Below are 20,999 nucleotides of genomic sequence, written 5' to 3'. Positions count from 1 at the left end.
GTGCCATATTAGGGAGTCTTAATCCTTTGGGGCAGCGGGGAGGGAAGCATGATTTAATTAAAAATATGTTCATACTGTTTCTTTTAAAAGCTGAGCTGTTAAATAAATTCTCATTAATAAAGGTTTAGTACAGTTTGGAGATATAAATTATTTCTAAAATATATATTTTATTTTAAAGGCAGGAAGCTATTAAAGTGTTTTTACGCAGGAGAAGATGGAAAGTTTTGATTCCAATTAAGTTACTTGTTGGAGGTCAATGACCATTAAACTTTTGGTATATGGTTTTGGAGCTCAGGAGGAAAATCTGGATTGAAGATTTAGATGAGATCTCCCAGAGAGAATAAATAGAATGAAAAGAAAGATGATTGGATAGAGAACTTTGGGGAATACTTAAATTCAGGGAGCTACAAAGTAGAATCCAATGACATTATCACAAAAAAGATGATCACAGTGGTAAGTGGAAAACCAGGAATGTTAATGGCTTAGAAGCCAAGGTCAATCACATCAAGTGCTAGTCATTATTATTGGAATACTCTTCATCCCACATACTTTTATAATCCCAAACCTACCCATTCTTCAAGACATAGGTCAAATGCATCCCTCCTATGAAATACTGATTTCTTGCTTATTAAATAAATATAATAAACTCCTCTTAACTCCCATATTATTTTTTCTGTACCTATCTTAAGATACTACTTTAAAATTCAAACAAATATATAAAGAAGCATTAAAAAGTGAAAGTTAAGTGTTTCTGGAGTTCCTGTTGTGGCACAACAGGAGTGGCAGCATCTATGCAGCACTGGCACAGTAGGTTAAGTGGTCTGGCTTTGCTGTAGCTGTAGATTGCAACTGTGGCCTGAATCTGATCCCTGGCTCAGGAATTCCATATGCTGTAGGGCAGCCAAAAAAGAAAATATATGGTTGTATTCTTAAAAACTATTACATTTAGAATGAAAAGCAATGAGGTCCTGTGGTATAGCACAGGGAACTCTATCCAGTCTGTTCTATCTTGGGATAGAACACGGAAGATAATATAAAAAAGGGATTGTATGTATATGTATGACTGGGTCACTTTGCTGTACAGCAGAAACTGGCACAGGATTGTAAACCAACTATAAAAAAATTCTTTTAAGTTAGTATTTTATTCCAACTCTCCTCCCCACCAAAGTAGTCTCCAGGGGCAGTAACTACTTTACCAGTTTAGACAAACATTTTCTTAGAAAGCAAAAATAAGATCTTACTATCCCTGAGTTCCTGCTGTGGAGCAGTGGAAACAAACCCTATTAGTTGTCCATGAGGATGAGGGTTCAAACCCTGGCCTCACTCAGTGGGTTAAGGATCTGACTTTGCCATGAGCTGTGGTGTAGGTCGCAGATGAGGCTTGGATCTGGTGTTGCTGTGGTGTAGCTAGAAGCTGTAGCTCCAATATGACCCGTAGCTTGGGAACCTCCATATGCCACAGGACGGCCCTATAGAGCAAAACAAACGAACAAACAAAAAAATTCACTATCCATCTTTGTTCTGCTTGTTACATTTAATATAGCCATGAAATCAATTTTCTTTCTCTTTTATTAATGAGAAAATCAAGGCACAAGGAGGTAGACTAAATTGCCCTAAAAGCAGTGAAGCCAGATTCAAACCCAGGCAATCTAGCTCTAGGACCTGTATTTTTTTTTTTTGGCTGTGCCTACAGCATGAGAAATTCCCAGGCCAGGGATCAAACCCATACCACAGCTGTAACCAGAACCATAGCAGTGACAATGCCAAATCCTTAACCCTCTGAGCCACAAGGGAACTCCCAGGGCCTGTATTCTTAATAGCTGTTACTTCCCACACATATTCTTGTATTTGCAGTGTTTAAATTATGTACTTAAAAAAAAAAAAAAAATGGAGTTCCCATCATGGTTCAGTGGTAATGAACCTGACCATGAGGTTCCGTGAGGCCTCGAGTTCCATGGGGACCTGGGTTCAATCCTTGGCTCACTCAGTGGATTAAGGATCCAGCATTTCTGTGAGCTGCAGTGTAGGTCCCAGATTCAGCTCACATCCCGAGTTGTTGTGGCTGTGGTGTGAGCCAGCAGCTAGCTCCAATTTGACCCCTAGCCTGGGAACTTCCACATGCTGCACCTGAGTCCCTTTTTAGGCAAAAAAAAAAACCAAACAAACAAAAAAAAAACTTTAAAATTTAAATGTTTTCCTCATACAGAATCAAAATACCTTATTTATTTTGAACTTCTGTTGAGCCTCTACTGCCATATCTTCATTGAATCCTTGCATTAACTTTTCCCGGGAAAAACAAGGCAAACCTTGACAAAACTTCACAAGCACAAAGTCTCTTAATTTCACATAGCTTTTGGATGGATCTTCCGCTAAAGAAATAAAGCAGAATAACATTTTCTTTACCCAACATAATTTCTTTACTATCTGCAATCACAGCATACATGCTAAGCTTAGAAAGACAAACACTCTTAAAAAGAATTACATACATACAAAAGTTACAATGTGAAAGAATTATAAAACAAATAATATAGCATTATCTTTGTCAAATAAAACTATAGGTGAAGTCCTTTTGCAAATACATATATATTGTTCATGAAATTAAAGCCACTCCTTAGCAAATGTGAAATTTTTGACTGGTTTGTTATCATATGCATCTTAGTTTTATTTTCAATTACAGCAGATGTATAAACAAGAAATTAAAGTTTGGATAATCAGTCCCAAAGCAAGTATTTTCTGATAGCTAAGGGCTCCAAAGCTCAATTTATAATCCCTTACTTTATTCTTAATTTTTTCTTTTTTTTTTTTTTTTTTTTTTTTTTTGGCCACAGCATGTAGCAGATTGATATGGGATCTCAGTTCCCAGATCAGTTATCAAACCCCAAGGCCACAGTGCTGAGAGAGCAAAAAGTCCTAACCACTAGACTACCAGGGAATTCCCTATAACACCCTTTAATCTGATAACCTTTATAGTCTGCTATACTTTATTCACCAATTAAAAAAAAATCTTTCTTTTACAAAAACGAATCTTTTTTAGAGAATAAAAATGAGAATATAATTTTGATCCTTTCTTCACTGCATCTGAGTAGCATAGATCTTCAAATCTGTCTATGTTATCTACATTAGACTAAGTAGTGGACAAGGAAAATATCAAAACATGATAGGTAGAAAAAAACATTGCACAGGAAAAAACAAAGAAAACTGCACAGTCAGAGAACATGAGTGTGAATCCCAGTTCTGTCATTCACAGGACTTTAGGCAAATTACCTCACTTCTCTGAGCCCTCATTTCTGATCAGTAGAGGGCTTGAAACAAAGAATGTTAAAAGTATGATCTAGTTCATGGGGCATAAGACAATACTGCTATAATATTATTACTCTACAAATTATTCAATGCAATCCTGATCAAAATCCCAGAAGGCTTTTTTTGTTGCAGAAATTAAAAAGCTCATTCTAATATTGATATGGATATGCAAGGAACAGCCAAAACAGTCTTGAAAAAGGACAGGTTAGAGGATTCACATTTCCTCCTTTCAGAGTTTACTAAAGGAGTTCCTATTGTGGCTCAGCGGAAACTAATCTGACTAGTATCCGCAAGGATGCGTGTTCAATCTCTGGCCTTGCTCGGTGGGTTAAGGATCCAGCAATGCCATGAGCTGTGGTGTAGGTTGCAGACTTGGCTCAGATCCCATGTTGCTGTGGCTGTGGCACAGACTGGCAGCTACAGCTCTGATTCAACCCCTAGTCTGGGAACCTCCATATGCCGTGGGTGGGCCCTAAAAAGATAAAAACAAAGAAACAAACCAATTAAAAAAAAAACCTTACTACAAAGCTATAGAAATCAAGACAGTGTGGCAGAGCCTCCTTGCCTACCCGCTTGCATCTCTCACAAGTGCCCGATCTTAATAAATCTATTTCTTGCCTAAAAACAAAACAGTGTGGTACTGGCTTAAAGATGGACACGTAGGTCAATGGAACTGAATTGAGAGTTTAATACAAACCCATACATTTATGGCCCATTAATTTCTGAGAAGGGGGGGTTGGCTAGACAATTCAATTGAGGAAAGAATAGTCTTTTAACAAGTAGTACTTGGACAAATGGATTTCCACACATAAAAGGAATGAAGTCAGTTGGACCCCCTTTTCTCACATCATACACAAACATTAACTAAAAATGGATCATAGAACTAAATGCAAAACTACAGAAATCTTAGAAGAAAACAGGAGTAAATCTCATGACCTTTAGGCAATGGTTTCTTAGATAATGGAACCAAAAGTACAAGTGACTAAAGAAAAAGTAGATAAGTAGGGCTATACCAAAATTTTAAAATTTTGTGCTTCAAATCATACCTTAAGAAAATGAAAAGACAACCCAAAGAATAGGATAAAATATCTCCAAGTCACATATATATGATAAGGAACTTACAATCAGACTTTTTATATAAAAAATTTACAATTCAATAAGAAAAAGACAACCCAATTAGAAAATAGGCAAAGGATCTAAGTATAGATTTCTCAGTGTTCTCTTGTGGTGTAGCAGGTTAAGGATCCAGTGTTCTCACTGCAGCAGCTTGGGTCGCTACTGTGGCATGGGTTGATTCCTGGCCTGGGAACTTCCATATGCCATGGGCATGACCGATAGATAAATGAATAAACCTTTCTCAAGAAAATATACAAATATACAATCAGCACAGGAAGATATTCAACATCATTAGCCACAGGGAAATGCAAATCAAAATCACAATGAAATACCATTTCGGAGTTCCCATCATGGCTCAGTGGAAAAAAATCTGACTAGTATCCACAAGGACTCAGGTTTAATCCCCGGCCTCACTCAGTGGGTTAAGGATCTGGCATTGCCATGAGCTGTAGTGTAAGCTGCAGACATGGCTTGGATCCCACACTGCTGTGGCTGTGGTATAGGCTGGTGGCTATAGCTCCGATTCAACCCCTAACCTGGGAACCTCCATATGTCACAGGTGCAGTCCTAAAAAGACAAGACAAAAAAAACAAAAACAAAAAATGCAATGAAATACCATTTCATGTCCACTAGGATGACTAGAATCAAAAAGATAAGTATTGATGAGGATGTAGAGAAATGAAATCCTCATGTATTGCTGGTGGAAATACAAAATGGTATGTATGGCCACTTTGGGAAAGTCTGGTGGTTTTTTAAAGGGTAAAACACAATTACCAGATTTTCCACCATTTCCACTCCTAGGTATGTACCCAAAATATACAAAAGCACAGGTTCACACAAAAACTTGTATATAAATACTCAAAACAGCATTATTTAGAAGAGCCAAAAAGTGGAAAAACCCAAACATCCATCAGTTGATTAATGGATAAATAAAATGTGGTACAGCCATACAATGGAACAGTATTTGGCAATAAAAGAAAGAAAGTACATGCTGTGACAAGGGTAAACCTTGAAAACATTATGTCAAATGAAAGAACCAAATCATTTATTGTATGATTCCAATGTCCAGAATAGGGAAATTTACAGAGATGAAAAGTAGATTAGTGGTTGCCTAGGGCTAAGTCCAAAGAGGTAGGAGAGTGAGAGCAAAGAAGTGACTGCTAATGGGAACTGGGCTTCTTTTAGGGAGAATGAAATATTTCAAAATTAGATTATGGCGATGGCTATACTGTAAATATGATTTAAAAACTTAATTGTACACTGTGACTAAGTGAACTGTATGACATGTTAACTATATGTCAATAAAGCTGTTTACAAAAAAAAAAAAGAGTCTGAGTTAAGGGTAATGTTTATAATTGAGTCATTCATTCAATCCATATGTACTAAATACTATTTTTATGCTTCTATGTAGTGCTTATATACATCTTATCATTAAGTGAATACTACAATTACGACTATGTCTTTAAAGTGGCAAAAAAGTGAATTCTGTCATGGCATCAGTTTGGTGTGAAATTATGATTAGGAATGTACAGATATTGAGATCAACAGTAAACAAAATAACAAATGCAGACTTACAGAAAAAAAAATCATTAAATAAACCCAAGATTGTAGTGTAATTAGTTACTCTATCCCATTCTTTATAGTCTTTTCCATGTTAATCTGCCCCTCACACTATGCTGTTATACAAGCCACTCAGAAACCTGAAGGACATTCTGATTCCTTCTCCTATGTGTTGCTTCCAGTGTTTTTTTTTTCCCAACTATTACAATACCTTCTTTACTTGTTTTCCTCATCTGTACTTTGCAGCTTTATAAAATATAAAGTGGACTGACATAAACCTAAATCAAAACCATTCAAGTACACCAACATAACTGTAATGGAAGTCAGAAAGAGAAAGAAAAGGAATAGTTGAGGAAATAATGGCCAAAAACGACCTAAATTTAATTAAAAGCTTGAATCTACATATCCAGGAAACTCAACAAACTTCAACTAGAAAAACACAAAATAGACCCACATCTAAATACATCATAATCAAACTGCCAAAAGCTTGAGAGAAACAAAAAATCCTGAAAACAGCAAGAAGAAATAACTCATCAGAAACCATGCAGGCCAGGGAGTTCCTATCGTGGCTCAGCAGAAATGAATCCGACTAGGAACCATGAGGTTGTGGGTTTGAACCCTGGCCTCACTCAGTGGCTTAAGGATCTGGAGTTGCCCTGAACTGTGGTGTAGGTCGCAGACACAGCTTGGATCCCGAGTTGCTGTGGCTGTGGTATAGGCTGGTGGCTACAGCTCTGACTGAACCCCTGGCCTGGGAACCTCCATATGCTGCAGATGCAGCTGTTAAAAAAAAAGAAAAAGAAACCATGCAGGCCGGAAGTCAGTGGAGTGATAATATTTAACATACTGAAAGAAAAATACTGTCAGTCAACACTTCTATATCCAGCAAAATTATCCTTTGAAATGAAAGTGAAATAAAGACACTTCAGTAAAGTAAAGGCTGAAAAAAATGTGTTGCTAGCAGACCTGCTTTATACGAAATATTAAACAAGTTCTTTAGGTTAAAGGAACAGAGTACAGTAGCACAAAAGATGGGAGAGAGAATAGCTATAATGAAGCAGTTTATTTTACTGAGATTGAATATTAATCTGAAACAGATTTATAAATTAAGATGCATATTATAATTGCCAGAGTAACCACTAAGCAAATAACTTATTAAAAAAAAGGTAAAAAAACCCACAAAGGAATTTCAAAAGTTTACTAAAAAATATCTACTTACCACAAACATCAATAAAAGAGAAACAAAAAACATAGAGAAAACACTTCAATAAAAATAAATGAATAAATTTTTAAAAAGAAAAAAAAAAAAACCCCAGCAAAGTTGCAGACATAATTCCAACCACAGCAATAATCGCATTAAATGTAAACACATTAAACACTCCCATCAAAAGGCAGAGACTGTAAAACTGAATTTAAAAAGGACCCAACTATATGCTATCTTCAGGAAAAACATTATAAAGTCAAGGACAGGCTGAGGAGCCCCCATGGTAGCTCAGAGGGTTAAGGACCCAACATTGTCTCTGTGAGGATGTGGGTTCAATCTCTGGCCTCCCTCAGTGGGTTAAGCATCCAGTGTTGCTCTACACTGAGGCTTATGTTACAGACATGGTTCACATCTGGTGTTGCTGTAGCCTAGGAACTTCCATATGATGCAGGTGTAGATGTAAAAAGAAAAAAAAAATTTTAAAAGATAGGCTGAAAATCAAAGATGCAAAAAGAGATACCATACCAACAATATGAGGTCCAGAGTAGCTATATGAATATCAGGCAAAACAGAATTTAAGATATACCCCCCTTCCAAACTGGAAAAAAATAGTTTAAGACAAAGAAGTTAAACAAAGGGAACATTTTACAGTAACAAATTAATTAATGAAGAAGACATTACAGTTATAAACATACATATATATATAACTAATAAAAGAACTCCAAAACACATGATATAAAAGCTAACAGAATTAAAGGAAAAATAGACAATTCAACAAAGAGTTGGAAATTTCAATACTATACTCTCAATCATGTATAGAACTAGTCGGTGAGAAAATCAGCAAATATACGGAAGACTTAAAGAGATCTATCAACCAACTTGATCTAACTGATACTCATATAACATGCCACCCAACAACACCAGAATACATATTCTTTTCCAGTGCACCTGGAACATTCGCCCAGACTATATGTTGGGCAAAGGGTCTGTAAACTGTAGCCCACTGATCAAATCTCATCCGTGGCCTGTTTTTGCATGGCATATAAACCAAGACTGGTTTCTAAATGTAAAAAAGAAAAACCCAGTAAGAAAATTCAACAGAGAATTCATATGGCTTGCAAAGCATAAAATATTTATGATCTAGTCCTTAAAAAAAAAAGTTTGTGTACCCCTAAGCAGGCCTTAAGACAAAACTCAACAAATGAAAAACAACTGGAGTCACAGAAAGTACATTCTCTACAACAATGAAATTAAATTAGGTATCAACAATAGAAGGAAACCTGGGAATCTAGTAAACAACAAGTTTCCAAACAACCTATGGATCAAAATGCAATCACAGGGGTAATTAGAAGATATTTTGAACTGAATGAAATGAAAGCCCAATTTAAGAAAATTTCTGTGATCAGTAAAAGCAGCACAAATATATTTAAATACTAATTATTTAAAATATCTGTATTAGAAAAGGAGGACATCAAATCAATAACCTAATAAGTTTCAGGAGTTCCCATCGTGGCGCAGCAGAAAAGAATCCGACTAGGAACCATGAGGTCTCGGGTTCGATCCCTGGCTTCACTCAGCAGGTCAAGGATCCAGTGTTGCCGTGAGCTGTGGCACAGGCTGGCAGCTGCAGCACCGATTGGCCCCCCTAGCTGGGAACCTCCATATACTGCAGGTGTGGCCCTAAAAAGACAAAAAAAAGACAAAAAAAAAAAATCAATAAAAATAGTTCAATCTTAAAGCAATAAAAAAATAATAAAAATTAAAGTACAAATTAATGAAGTAGAAAACAGAAACAGAATTTATGAAAATACAAGGAATCCTGTATAACCAAAACAATTTTGAAAAAGAACACAGGTATAGGACTTTCACTTTGTAACTTCAAAACTCAGTATAAAGATTTTTTAGTAAAGTATAGCAGATTTACAATGTCCCTTCAATTTCTGCTGTATAGCAAAGTGACCCAGCCACCGATACCCAATTTTTTCCCCCATTTTCAATCATATTCTAACCCAAGAGACTAGACAGTACCCTGTGCTGTAGAGCAAGACCTTATCATCCATTCGCTCTAAATTTAACAGTCTGATCTACCAAACCCAAACTCTCTGCCCCATCTCTCCCCTACACCCTGGAAAACACAAGTCTGCCCTCCATGCCCATGATCTGCTTCTGTTTTGTAGATAGATCATTTGTGCCATATTTTAGGCTCCACATATAAGTGATATCATATGATGTTTGTCTTTCTCTTTCTGACTTCACTTAGTATGAGAATCTCTAGTTCCATCCACGTTGTTGTATCAATATAAAGTTTGAGGCTCCACTGGAGCCATGAAGCGCAAGAGAGAGAGACCACAAAGGCTGGGCTAGGCAGTATATGAGCCTCAAAGAGACTGACAGAGAGCTCCAAACTGAGTATCAGAAGGCCAGGGAAGAAGAGGACCAAGGAAAGAGGGTAGAGATGTGGCTGCAGGTGACTCCAGAAAGAAATCTTAGCCTCAGAAAAGAGTGAGGATAAATTTGACTACCAGTAAAGATGTAGAAATGCTCATTAATATCACGAACCCCAATCAGGTGGCAAAAACAATCAGAAAGTTCACACTACTAGATCTAGATAGGCCAAAGGAGCTTTCAAGGAAAGAACAGAAGACATTGAGAAGAAAAAGCAAAAAAAAAAAAAAAAAAAAAGCATTACATGAAAATGCATTTAGCAGGGAAGACAGAGCAGGCCAAGACCAACCTTGCCTGGCTGATGATCAATCACTCAGAAAGAACAGAAAGCAGGAGTTCCCACTAGGAAGTGGAAAGGAAAACAAACAATGCTGCAACTAAGTTTATCATGAAAATGAATGCAATCATTCACTCTGAGTTAAGGAAGCATGGCCTGTAGGAAAAAATACCAGGCAATTGGATCCCACTGCCAGGACCTCTGCCTTGCCCTGCCCACCCTACAGCCTGGCACTGCAGCAGCCTCCCACAGCTAGGTGTCCTCATGGCCTGGGCCCTCCTCTTCATTATCTTGCACAAAAATCTTTTGGAGGAAAAGGAGGGTTGTGGTGCAGGAAGGGACCAGCTGCTATCTTTGAGACAAAAAGAACAGAACTACATTTCCTATGGAATTATTTGAATGTGCTGTTTTTAGAATCTAGAACCCCTTCTGGGTGGGATAAGAAGAGTTTCCACTGATCAGTCATACAGATTGCACCTTAGGGGATGGATGTGCTAGGATCAGCTGCTGATGAGTTTGCAACAGCCAGCCCTAGACTGTGGGCTCACTCTGAGAGGAGGCTCTGCCTCTAGGTCCCTTAGGGTCATGAATCATTCCAGGCTGGACCCCTCTGAGGAGGACTCTCCTTTCTCCCCTTCCCTGCCCCATTCCCACCCACGTGGCCAGGGCCAGTACCCATTTTTAACCCTACTCATTGATCATTTTAAGAAACTTCTGTTTACAGCACCCAGGCAAAACATGCTCCACAAATTCAACATATATATTGAGTAGGTTAAACTTGACATTATCATTAAGACAAAATATACACACAAAAAAACTCAATATAAAGCTATATATAATAAGCAAATCAAGACAGTAGGTAATGGCAGAGGTATAGATATAGATAACTAAAGAGTCCAGAAATAAATCTTTACATTTATGGTCAACTGATTTTCAACAAAGATACCAAGGCAATTCAACAGAAGGATAGCCTTTTTGATACCCTTTACATGTGGATAGCCACATATAAAGAAGATTAATTCAGAAACTTCCCTCACATCATGCATAAAAGTTACCTCCAAATGGATCACAAGCCTCAGACAAGAGACTGGGATGGGAAATGACTGCAAATGGACACAGGGAAATCTTTTTATGGTGAGTGAAATATTCTAAGACAGGTTGCAGAACTAGGCAAATGTACTGCAAATACCAAACTATACACTTAAAATGGATGAATTTTATCATATGGAAATCACACCTCAACAATAAATTTGCTTTAATTATAAGCCTCTACTAAGCAACAAACTCTTTAGCAAGCATCTCTCAAAAAATTTTTTAAAGTACTAATAGTGAGACAAACTCATCCAATACCAGTTTTTCCAAGCCTATCTCTTTCTGAACTGGTTTAGAAAAAAGAACTGTGTTGCAAATATCAATTTAAAATAAAATTCAATATGATGAAATCAAGCTTATGTAACTTAAGTAATTTATATACCCCCAGAATTTTAGGAAAAGACACATCAAAGGTAAGAGAATTATAGCTGAGAAAAATCTAAAAAAACTCATATCACATTCCTATCTGAAATTTTCACGTAAATTTAAAAAAAAACAAGCAAAAATTTTTCATTTAGCTTTAAATAAGCCATTACAAGCTAACAATATTTTATTTGCAGCTTAATACAAGGGGCCAAGTCACCACTCAGTCTTTAAACACTTTTTAAAGTGTCAGCCTAAAAATGAACTTAAAATGGAAACACCCAATAATCTGTGACATCCTTTAATTCCTTTGTTTCTATGTTACAAAGATAAGCAATACATTTAAAATATGAAATGTGGGAGTTCCCACTGTGGTGGAGTGGGTTAAGAATCTGACCCACTTAGGTCACTACAGAGGTATGGGTTTGATCCCCAGCCCAGTGCAGTGGGTTAAAGAATCTGGTGTTGCCACAGGTGCAGCTTAAGTTGTAGCTGCATTCAATCCCTGGCCTGGGAACTTCCAAATGCTGCAGATATGGCCATAAAATTCAAAGATTACATTCTTAGAAGCTATTCAACTTATTCTACTACTATAAGGAACATTTAAAGGACAGATAAAATTAGCTCTTAATATCCTACTGATAGATTAATAATACTAACATGTATTCTAGCCCCAAATCAATTTCTACTGCCAAATGCAACTCTCTTCATAATTCTGGAAGAAACAAATCATTGATTCCACTCAAAGGGCACAGAACTGAGATGTATTCAAATGCTATATAGCTTGGAGTTCCCACTGTGGTGCAGTGGGTTAAGGATCTGGCGTTGTCTCTGTAGTGGTCCAAATTGCTGCTGAGGCACAAGTCTGATTCCTGGCCTGGCACAGTAGGTTAAGGATCAGGTGTTGCCACAGCCGCAGTGTAGGTTGCAGCTGCAGCTTGAATTTGGTCTCTTGCCAGGGAACTTCTATATGCCATGGGTGCAGCCAGAAAAGAAAAAAAAAAAAAAAAAAAGAAAAAATGCTACGTATCCTACACTGACATCCTCAAAAGGAAGGTGGCATATGATATTAAGAACTATCTTCCAGTAGTTTACTTTAAGTGCTAAAAAAAGAAAACGGGTAGCAATTATACCACAAACACTTACCTATCCTGTAACATAGGCTATCGACGGTTAAGTTTTAATTATTACTGTATCTGGCTATATGTCAAGTAAGCAAAAGGTATGTCAATGTGAAAAATATCCTGGATTCAAGTGGAGATCCAGAACCTGCTAAAAATCTGAAAAGTTTAAAAAATACAAAATAATGGAGCTACAAGCAACTAAAATGACCAAAGACTGGAAAATTCTACACTTTTCTTTTTTTAAAGGACTGGTATGGAAATTTAGGAGAAACATCTTAATGAGAATAGGTGATAAGGCATTTTTAGTAATTTACAATGCTATGAAATGTTAACACAAAATAAAGCCAATATCCAGTTTTCAAATTCAAAAAGTCCTTTAGCATGTTTAGTGTTTTCTCTTTAGAGACTTGCAGTTTTCAGCGAATAAAGGCTACCATTATTGATGACTCTTCACTGAGATTTAAGAAATAAAATTCTTTATCTGCTAATTGGTGCTAAGTATCAAGGACTTTATTGGTTGGAGTAGACAGAAGAAAGTGGTTAAGAGGCTTCACAGAAACGACCCCTGCTGGCACATTACCCACTAGAAAAGACAAAGACTACTTATGTGAACTCCAAGTCTCTAGATTAAAATCACCAAAAAAGTCCCTTCGTGTAGTACCAAGTCTAAGTTTCATAAATAAACAGAAGCTAAACAATTTTCAGCTTAGCTAAAAAAGAAGTATTATTGTTTATATTATGTTCTTGTAATTTTACAAGTCCCCTAAGCTAGTGAAGGTGTCACTTAAACAATTTATAACTTTTGATATAAACTAACTTCAGTAGTACTTTATCCCCCAAGTTTCCAAATCATTTAATAATAGCAGTAAAGTTAGATGAAAAGGTAAATCGATTTTATAAACATGAAACTCCCTTTCAAAAACAACATGTTTTCCCTCCAATTTATTGATCTACAGGATCAATTCAAAATCTGTTTTGGAGTAACTTTAATTTTACTTACACAGGACAAGCAAAACCACTACACTATATGAAAAAGGAAGCAACTAGTAATTTGCCTACTAGCCTATATCTATTCTTGTTAGTCATTTGGTGTGTGTGTCTTTAAAACAAACTGATAAAATCCCAAAATAGCACTTTTTAAACAAGTTAACATTTTAGTGTGTGTTAAATACTACAATTTTAAAAACAAAGATTAAACTCTTATAGAATTAACAAAATTTACATATAAATTTGGATGTGACTATCTGGCATAGTATTTTTCATAGGAGGAAAAAAAAGGTGACTTTCAGTTTAATCAGCGAGTTTATAACCAACTAATTGGAAAGAGTATTACAGGGAAGAAAATAATGATAATATACATGTTCCTTGGGCCATTTTGTTCTTTGGTAGTTTACATGTTTTCATACTACCATCTGTAACTCCATCTGATGCTAGCTTTTCCATTTAAAGAGTAGAGTTTCTTTCTTTTTCCCAAACATCCTATTCATAATACTACTTGAGTGGCTAATTCATACTGAAAGATGTTTCTCAAACAAATAGACCTATATTTCACCTTATAAACTACTGTTAGAAAGGCATGCATTTTAAGGAATATAAAATATACACTTTTAAGAAATGTATATTCTATTCAGGAACTATTTCCCTTGATTTTTTTTTTCCTTAGGAAGATTTAGAATATTCTGCCCCTACATAAAAATTAAGTCATGACCTCTAAGCAACTATCTGCCAAATAAACTGAACAAATAAGTCATACCATACTTGCAACATATATATATGCCTGACCAAGATTTCCCAGTTTATATTCAGTTCATTATCTTCAATTTGCTCTATTAATAAGCACTTCATACTTAGATACAATCCAATCCCAAAAAGGCTTATGATTTAAAATATAACCTTAAGTCATCTTTAAACAGTTCCAAAAAGACCCCAGGAGACTGTTCCCATTTAAAATGAAATAGTCATTTCTGACAAAACCAAAACTGGTAATGAAGGATCTTTTAGAAAGGCTCTTTCAGTAACAAATCAGATTTTACATACCTGTGATATCAAGAACAGAAGGAGATGCAATGTAGTATCTATGAACTGTTTCAAGAAGTTGAGCACCATGGCCTTGACCTTGAAATGGAGTCAATATCAGCATCTGACTATAGTAAAGAAATTATATTAAAATATTACAACATGGCCAGTTTACAAACTGCAAATCACTATAGTAATGTAAATGTTTTAAAGTTTGATTTTTTTCAGTCCATCTTCAAGATATCCAAAAATTATTATAGAGATACTCAAAATTGTAAATGTTTAATCTTCCACAGTTTCAAAAGGAACAATGAAATAAGTACATAACCAATGAATAATGGTGATTTTTTAAAAAACAAATCAACACTATTATAACAAGTATTGGAAACTTCAGCAGTTCCTTCTTCTGAAATAAAAGACAAGGCACGTGTTATACTGCCAATTACCTTACACGTGGCCGGGTTTTGTCTGGGTACACATAGTAATTATAGACTGTCATGTAGCCTACGGTCGCAAAGAGTGTAGCTCCATCCTTATTATACTTCTCAAATCTGCAGATAAAACAGAAAGCCAAGCAGGTCAATTACAGTCGCGCTCCCATGCAGTGTCCATTTTCTTTTCCATTCTCTGACTGAATTTTCAGTGTCAGCAAGCTACTCTGTGAGGGCCCAATGGGTACACCTGCTATGTTCTGAATATACAATTCACTTAATTGGTGTGCAGCAACTTGGATAAATCAGACCTCTTTACATCACTTCAGTGCACTTGCCTATTATAAAGATGAATAGGTGGCAAGTAAAAGAAAACACAGGCAAAGCTCATTTTACTGTTTAAGCCTACATTCAGGGCCCTAACGGACAACAGCATTTAATTCCGCTCTATTCTCAAGGTCTCCCAAAGCATAATGAAGGAAAACTCAAGCCTCATAAACAATAGTTTTTCTTTCCTGGGAAAAATATCATTATACTGTCCCAATAATTGGGCCGCCACAATTAAAATGCTGGCTTTGTGGCGTAATAAGGTCTACTGTTGCTTTAGAACTGTACTTACACTAGAAAGTAGTGCCATCTTTCATCATCCACGTCAATAAAACTAGCAGTTTCAATAAACCACATCAAAAAGGTCTGAAGCCTTTCATGATATTCTCGAAAGCCTCTACATGTCATGTCAGCCTAGGGAAAAAGCCAGGAAAAGTCAGGTGAAACTCATCACAGAGGTAAGTGAAAGTCTGCAGAATACAAAACTATCCTGTGGGAAAATGTTTAGAAGTCTCAGATTAAGATGTGTACAAAACAGATCTTGTTTTTAATGCTGACAGAGACCTTGTTTCCTGAAGTTAGAATAAATCACTGAAAATAACACAACAAAATAGAATACAAGTTTCAGGCAAATGAGGAACTTGTACCCAGGAAATATTTAGATTTAACTTTACCTTATATATCTGAAAGGTAAAGTTTTCTCCTCCTGTTGGACTGAGAACCGAGTATGTATGGAGTAAGGTTCCAAATGGCTTGAAATCAACTTCTTTTTCCAGCAGTGAAAGAAAATCACTTGTGTTTGTGCAAAATCCAGGTGGAATGATTTGTCTAATTTTGCCCTCTACATCATCTGCCTAAGGAATGGAGATTAAAGGACATAAAAAAGTTAATAAATTTGGCTTTTAGTTGAATATGCTTAGTTTCTTTGTAATGGATAAAACCCACAAAAATCACAAAACTTCAGTTTACTGTTAAACTAAAGACACAAACACATAGTACACTGGACAGGATGCGTTCACATGTACAAGATACTGCCACAAAAATGTCTTGAGATGAACACAAATATAACATAGAAATAAAAAAGAGGAGGTGGGAGGCCTGAAATCAACTACAAGAATGAGGACAATGCTACAGAAAATTTTAATATGATGTAAAAAATTTGACTATATCCCTTAGGACAATTTGAACTGGCCAGAACAAAAGGCTGCTTATCATTTTACATAGCTGACTATTATTTTACATGTGTCAGGGAGAGTATATGAATCCAAGACATGAAAGGATCACTAGCAGTAGTTAGGTGAGGCTAGAGTCTGACCAAACAAATGGCAACCTCACGATGAGCAAGTAGACCGGTCATGACTCCCTCATACACCAACTCAAAATTAAGGTAATTTAAAAAATATACCCACTTAGGAAATACATAAATTATATGAATGGATGTATTATCCACTCATCCCATAATGTGATACAATTTTTACAGAGTTGGATTTGTGACAGTAAAAAGAGACAAGCCTGGACAACAAAATTAAACTCAGAGATTAAAATTACCCTTGTTAAACAACCTCGATGAATGTTAGAACTATCAGCTGAGCAGACTTCATAATCCTTTTCAAAACCCCAAAAGACCACTTGATTGAATACATTTACTACTTCTCTTTAACCATGAATATTTGATGAAGTCTTACAATAAAGTATTACTGCTTCTCACCAGGCAATAAAACTTAATGAATTGGTCTCAACTTAACAAAACCTTATCCCTCAATACAGTCCCTAAAAGCCTGACATTACATTCAACAAAATGAGCTTGCATTCTATTCAAACTTTTTCCTGAACAATGAGGCCAGGTTTTTACTTAATGGAGTTTGCCGTGAGTTCAGCTGTAATGTTTGTATTGTATCTATTTCCACAAGGACTGACACAAGAACACTTTGTGTTAACTTACTAAGCAGCTCTTTCATACCGTTTACATGCATGATGGGTATTAGTTCTAAACCAAGACCCTTGCTACTTAGCATTCAAAACAGGGAAATTAAGATGCTTAGGACAAAATACACTACAAAAGGCTAATACAACATGCTACTAATTCCTGTCTTTTCAACCATCTTTTAACTAAGTAGAAGCAATGCACCTGCAGATGAATAGCACTTTATTATCATTCAGTTACATTTTACGATAGAGAACCAAGGATAGAGTTTATCACAAACAAGTTTTATTTTCAATGCTCTGGTACCACCAACATTTATATATAACTTGTTTATACCTATAAAAATAAGAGCTATTATTTTAACATATAGCTCTTCAACATTCTGCCCAACAGCTTATTTCTAATAAGTACACCAGTCCTAACAATCCATTCATCCAAGATCAAATAAAACTGCATTTGATAGAACTACTTTTGCTTATTTTTAAAGTACTATTTGATCAATATTTTTCCTTGAGACTGCTATTTAATGAGAAGAGACCATCTTAAGCATATTTTTTAGAATTTGTACATTTCAATGACTACAACAGGAAAGTGTAATAATAAGGGATTTTAATAGGTCTGTTGTGTGGCAATTAAAAACTAAAGTAGTGATAGGTAAAGAAGTATTAATTCAAGTTTTAAAAAAGTCAATCACAGAGGAAGGGACACTCCTAAACTCATTCTATGAGGCCACTGTCACCCTGATACCAAAACCAGACAAAGATACTACAACAAAAGAAAACTACAGGCCCATTTCACTGATGAACATCAATGCAAAAATCCTCAACAAAATACTAGCAAACCTAATCCAACAATACATGAAAAGGATTGTACATCATGATCAAGTGGGATTTATCCAGGGATGCAAGGGTTCTTCAATGTCCGCAAATCAATCAGTGTGATACACACATTAACAAACTGAAGAAACAAAACCACATGGTCCTCTCAATAGACACGGAAAAATCCTTTGACAAAATCCAACACCCATTTCTGATAATAAAAAACCCTTCAGAAAGTGGGCATAGAGGGAACCTACCTCAACATAATAAAGGCCATATATGACAAACCCACAGCTAACATCATTCTCAGTGGTGAAAAGCTGAAAGATATCCCGCTGAGATCAGGAAGCAGACAAGGATGTTCGCTCTGGCCACTACTCTTCAACATAATTTTGGAAGTGCTAGCCACAGAAATCAGAGAAGTGAAAGAGATAAAAGGAATCCAAACTGGAAAGGAAGAAGTAAAACTATCCCTATTGCAGATGACATGATACTATACCTAGAGAATCCTAAAGACTCTACCAGAAAACTGTTAGAGCTCATCCACGAATTTGGCAAGGTCACAGGATTCAAAATTAATTAATACACAGAAATCGACTGCATTTCTGTATACTAACAATGAAAAGATCAGAAAGAGGAATTAGGGAAGCAATCCTGTGTACCATCACATCCGAAAGAATAAAATAGTTAGGAATAAACCTACCTAAGGAGACAAAAGACCTGTACTCTGAAAACTATAAGATGACGATGAAGGAAATCAAAGATGACACAAATAGATGGAAAGACATACCATGCTCTTGGACTGGGAGAGTCAGTATTATCAAAATGACTATACTACCCAAGGCAATCTACAGATTCAATGCAATCTCTATCAAATTACCAAGGTCACTTTTCAAAGAACTTGAACAAAATATTTCAAAGTTTGTTTGGAAGCACAAAAGACCCAGAAGAGCCAAGCCATCCTGAAAAAAGAAACATGGAGCTGGAGGAATCAGGCTCCCTGACTTCAGACGATAATACAAAGCTACAGTCATCAAAACTGTATGGTACTGGCACAAAGACAGAACTACAGATCAGCAGAACAGGATAGAAAGTCCAGAATTAAACCCATGCAACTACAGCCAACTCATCTATGACAAAGGAGGCAAGAATACACAATGGAGAAAAGACAGCCCCTTCAATAAGTGGTGCTGGGAAAACTGGGCAGCCACATGGAAAAGAATGAAATTAGAACACTCCTAACACCAGACAAAAAATAAACTCCAAATGGATTAAAGACCTAGATCTAAGACCAGACACTATAAAACTCTTAGAGGAAAACACATGCTGAACACTCTCTGACATAAACAACAGCAACATCTTCTCAGATCCACCTCTTAGAAGAATGACAGTAAAAACGAAAATAAACAAATGGGACTTAATTAAACCTAAAAGTTTCTGCACAGCAAAGGAAACCCCAAACAAAACAAAAGACAATCCACAGAGCGGGAAAACATCTTTGCAAATGAATCAACTGACAAGGGATTCATCTCCAAAATTTATAAACACCTTCTGGCAGCTCCATACCAAACAACAACCCCATCAAAAAATGGGCAGAAGATCTAAACAGACAGTTCTCCAAAGAAGTCATACAGATGACCAAAAAACACTTGAAAAGATGTTCAACATCACTCATGATTAGAGAAATGTAAATCAAAAACACTATGATGTACCACTTTACACCAGCCAGAATGGCCATTATCCAAGTCTACAAACAATAAGTGCTGGAGAGGATGTGGAGAAAAAGGAACTCTATTACACTGGTTGGTGGGACTGTAAATTGGTGCAACCACGGTGGAAAACAGCATGGAGATTCCTCAGAAAATGAAAAACAGAACTACCATTTGATCCAGTAATCCCACTCCTGGGCATCTATCCAGAGAAAACTACGACTCTCAAAGACACATGTACTCCAATGTTCACTGCAGCACTATTTTCTTTTTTTTGTCTTTTTGCCATTTCTTGGGCCACTCCTGCGGCATATGGAGGTTCCCAGGCTAGGGGTCTAATCGGAGCCGTAGCCACCAGCCTACGCCAGAGACACAGCAACGCAGGATCCGAGCCACGTCTGCAACCTACACCATAGCTCACGGCAATGCCGGATCGTTAACCCGCTGAGCACAGGCAGGGACCGAACCCACAACCTCATGGTTCCTAGTCAGATTCGTTAACTACTGCGCCACAACAGGAACTCCCACAGTATATATAATTAAAAAAAAAAATTAAGAGTTCCCTGGTGGCTCAGCAAGTTAAGGACCTAGCACATTCCAGCTTTTCAAACCTAGAATTTAGAATTTTGTATCACTAAAGGAAAAAAATGTCTGAAAAATGGATTCTGCTTTTTTTTTTTGTCTTTTTTTGTTATTTCTTGGGCCGCTCCAGCGGCATATGGAGGTTCCCAGGCTAGGGGTCCAATCAGGCTGCAGCCACCGGCCTACACCAGAGCCACAGCAATGCGGGATCCGAGCCACATCTGCGACCTACACCACAGCTCATGGCAACGCTGATCGTTAACCCACTGAGCAAGGGCAGGGACCGAACCCGCAACCTCATGGTTCCTAGTCGGATTCGTTAATGACTGCGCCACGACGGGAACTCCCTGGATTCTGCTTTAAGTAAAAGAAAATCCTATATCATGTTTCAGAGATCTGTACTCTTTTTTAAAAGAATAAATATATTTTAGTTCAGTTAAACATACATTTTTCACATTGGATTACTGGCCAGATAATAAAATTATCACTGGAGAAAACCTCATGTAGTCATTTTTAATTGATGTAGAATTAAAGATTAACTGAAACCTTTTAATTCCAATGCTCATGGCTAAAGTTTAGATTCTATTTCTGAAGATCACTGAAAAATTCCCTATCTTAAAAAAAAAAAATTCCCTATCTTCAAGAATATTCTAGATAAAAATGAACTTATCTACAGAACAGAAACAGACTCACAGACTTTGAAAAACTTAG

General features: G+C 36.5%; 1 protein-coding gene across 1 annotated transcript in view; it reads right to left on the bottom strand.

Moving 5' to 3' along the window:
* HAT1 (histone acetyltransferase 1) overlaps positions 1-20,999 on the bottom strand; it is a 57,523-nt gene that overhangs the window by 12,003 nt on the left and 24,521 nt on the right. The window contains 5 exon segments of the mRNA XM_003483674.4: positions 2,218-2,369; positions 14,519-14,625; positions 14,944-15,048; positions 15,548-15,669; positions 15,930-16,109. Coding sequence (XP_003483722.2) covers positions 2,218-2,369; positions 14,519-14,625; positions 14,944-15,048; positions 15,548-15,669; positions 15,930-16,109 — 666 coding nt within the window.

Source organism: Sus scrofa, chromosome 15, assembly GCF_000003025.6.
Source record: "Sus scrofa isolate TJ Tabasco breed Duroc chromosome 15, Sscrofa11.1, whole genome shotgun sequence".
Lineage (NCBI taxonomy): Eukaryota > Metazoa > Chordata > Mammalia > Artiodactyla > Suidae > Sus > Sus scrofa.
The sequence above is the reverse complement of the archived record's forward strand: the minus strand, read 5'-3'. Positions and strand labels throughout refer to the sequence as shown.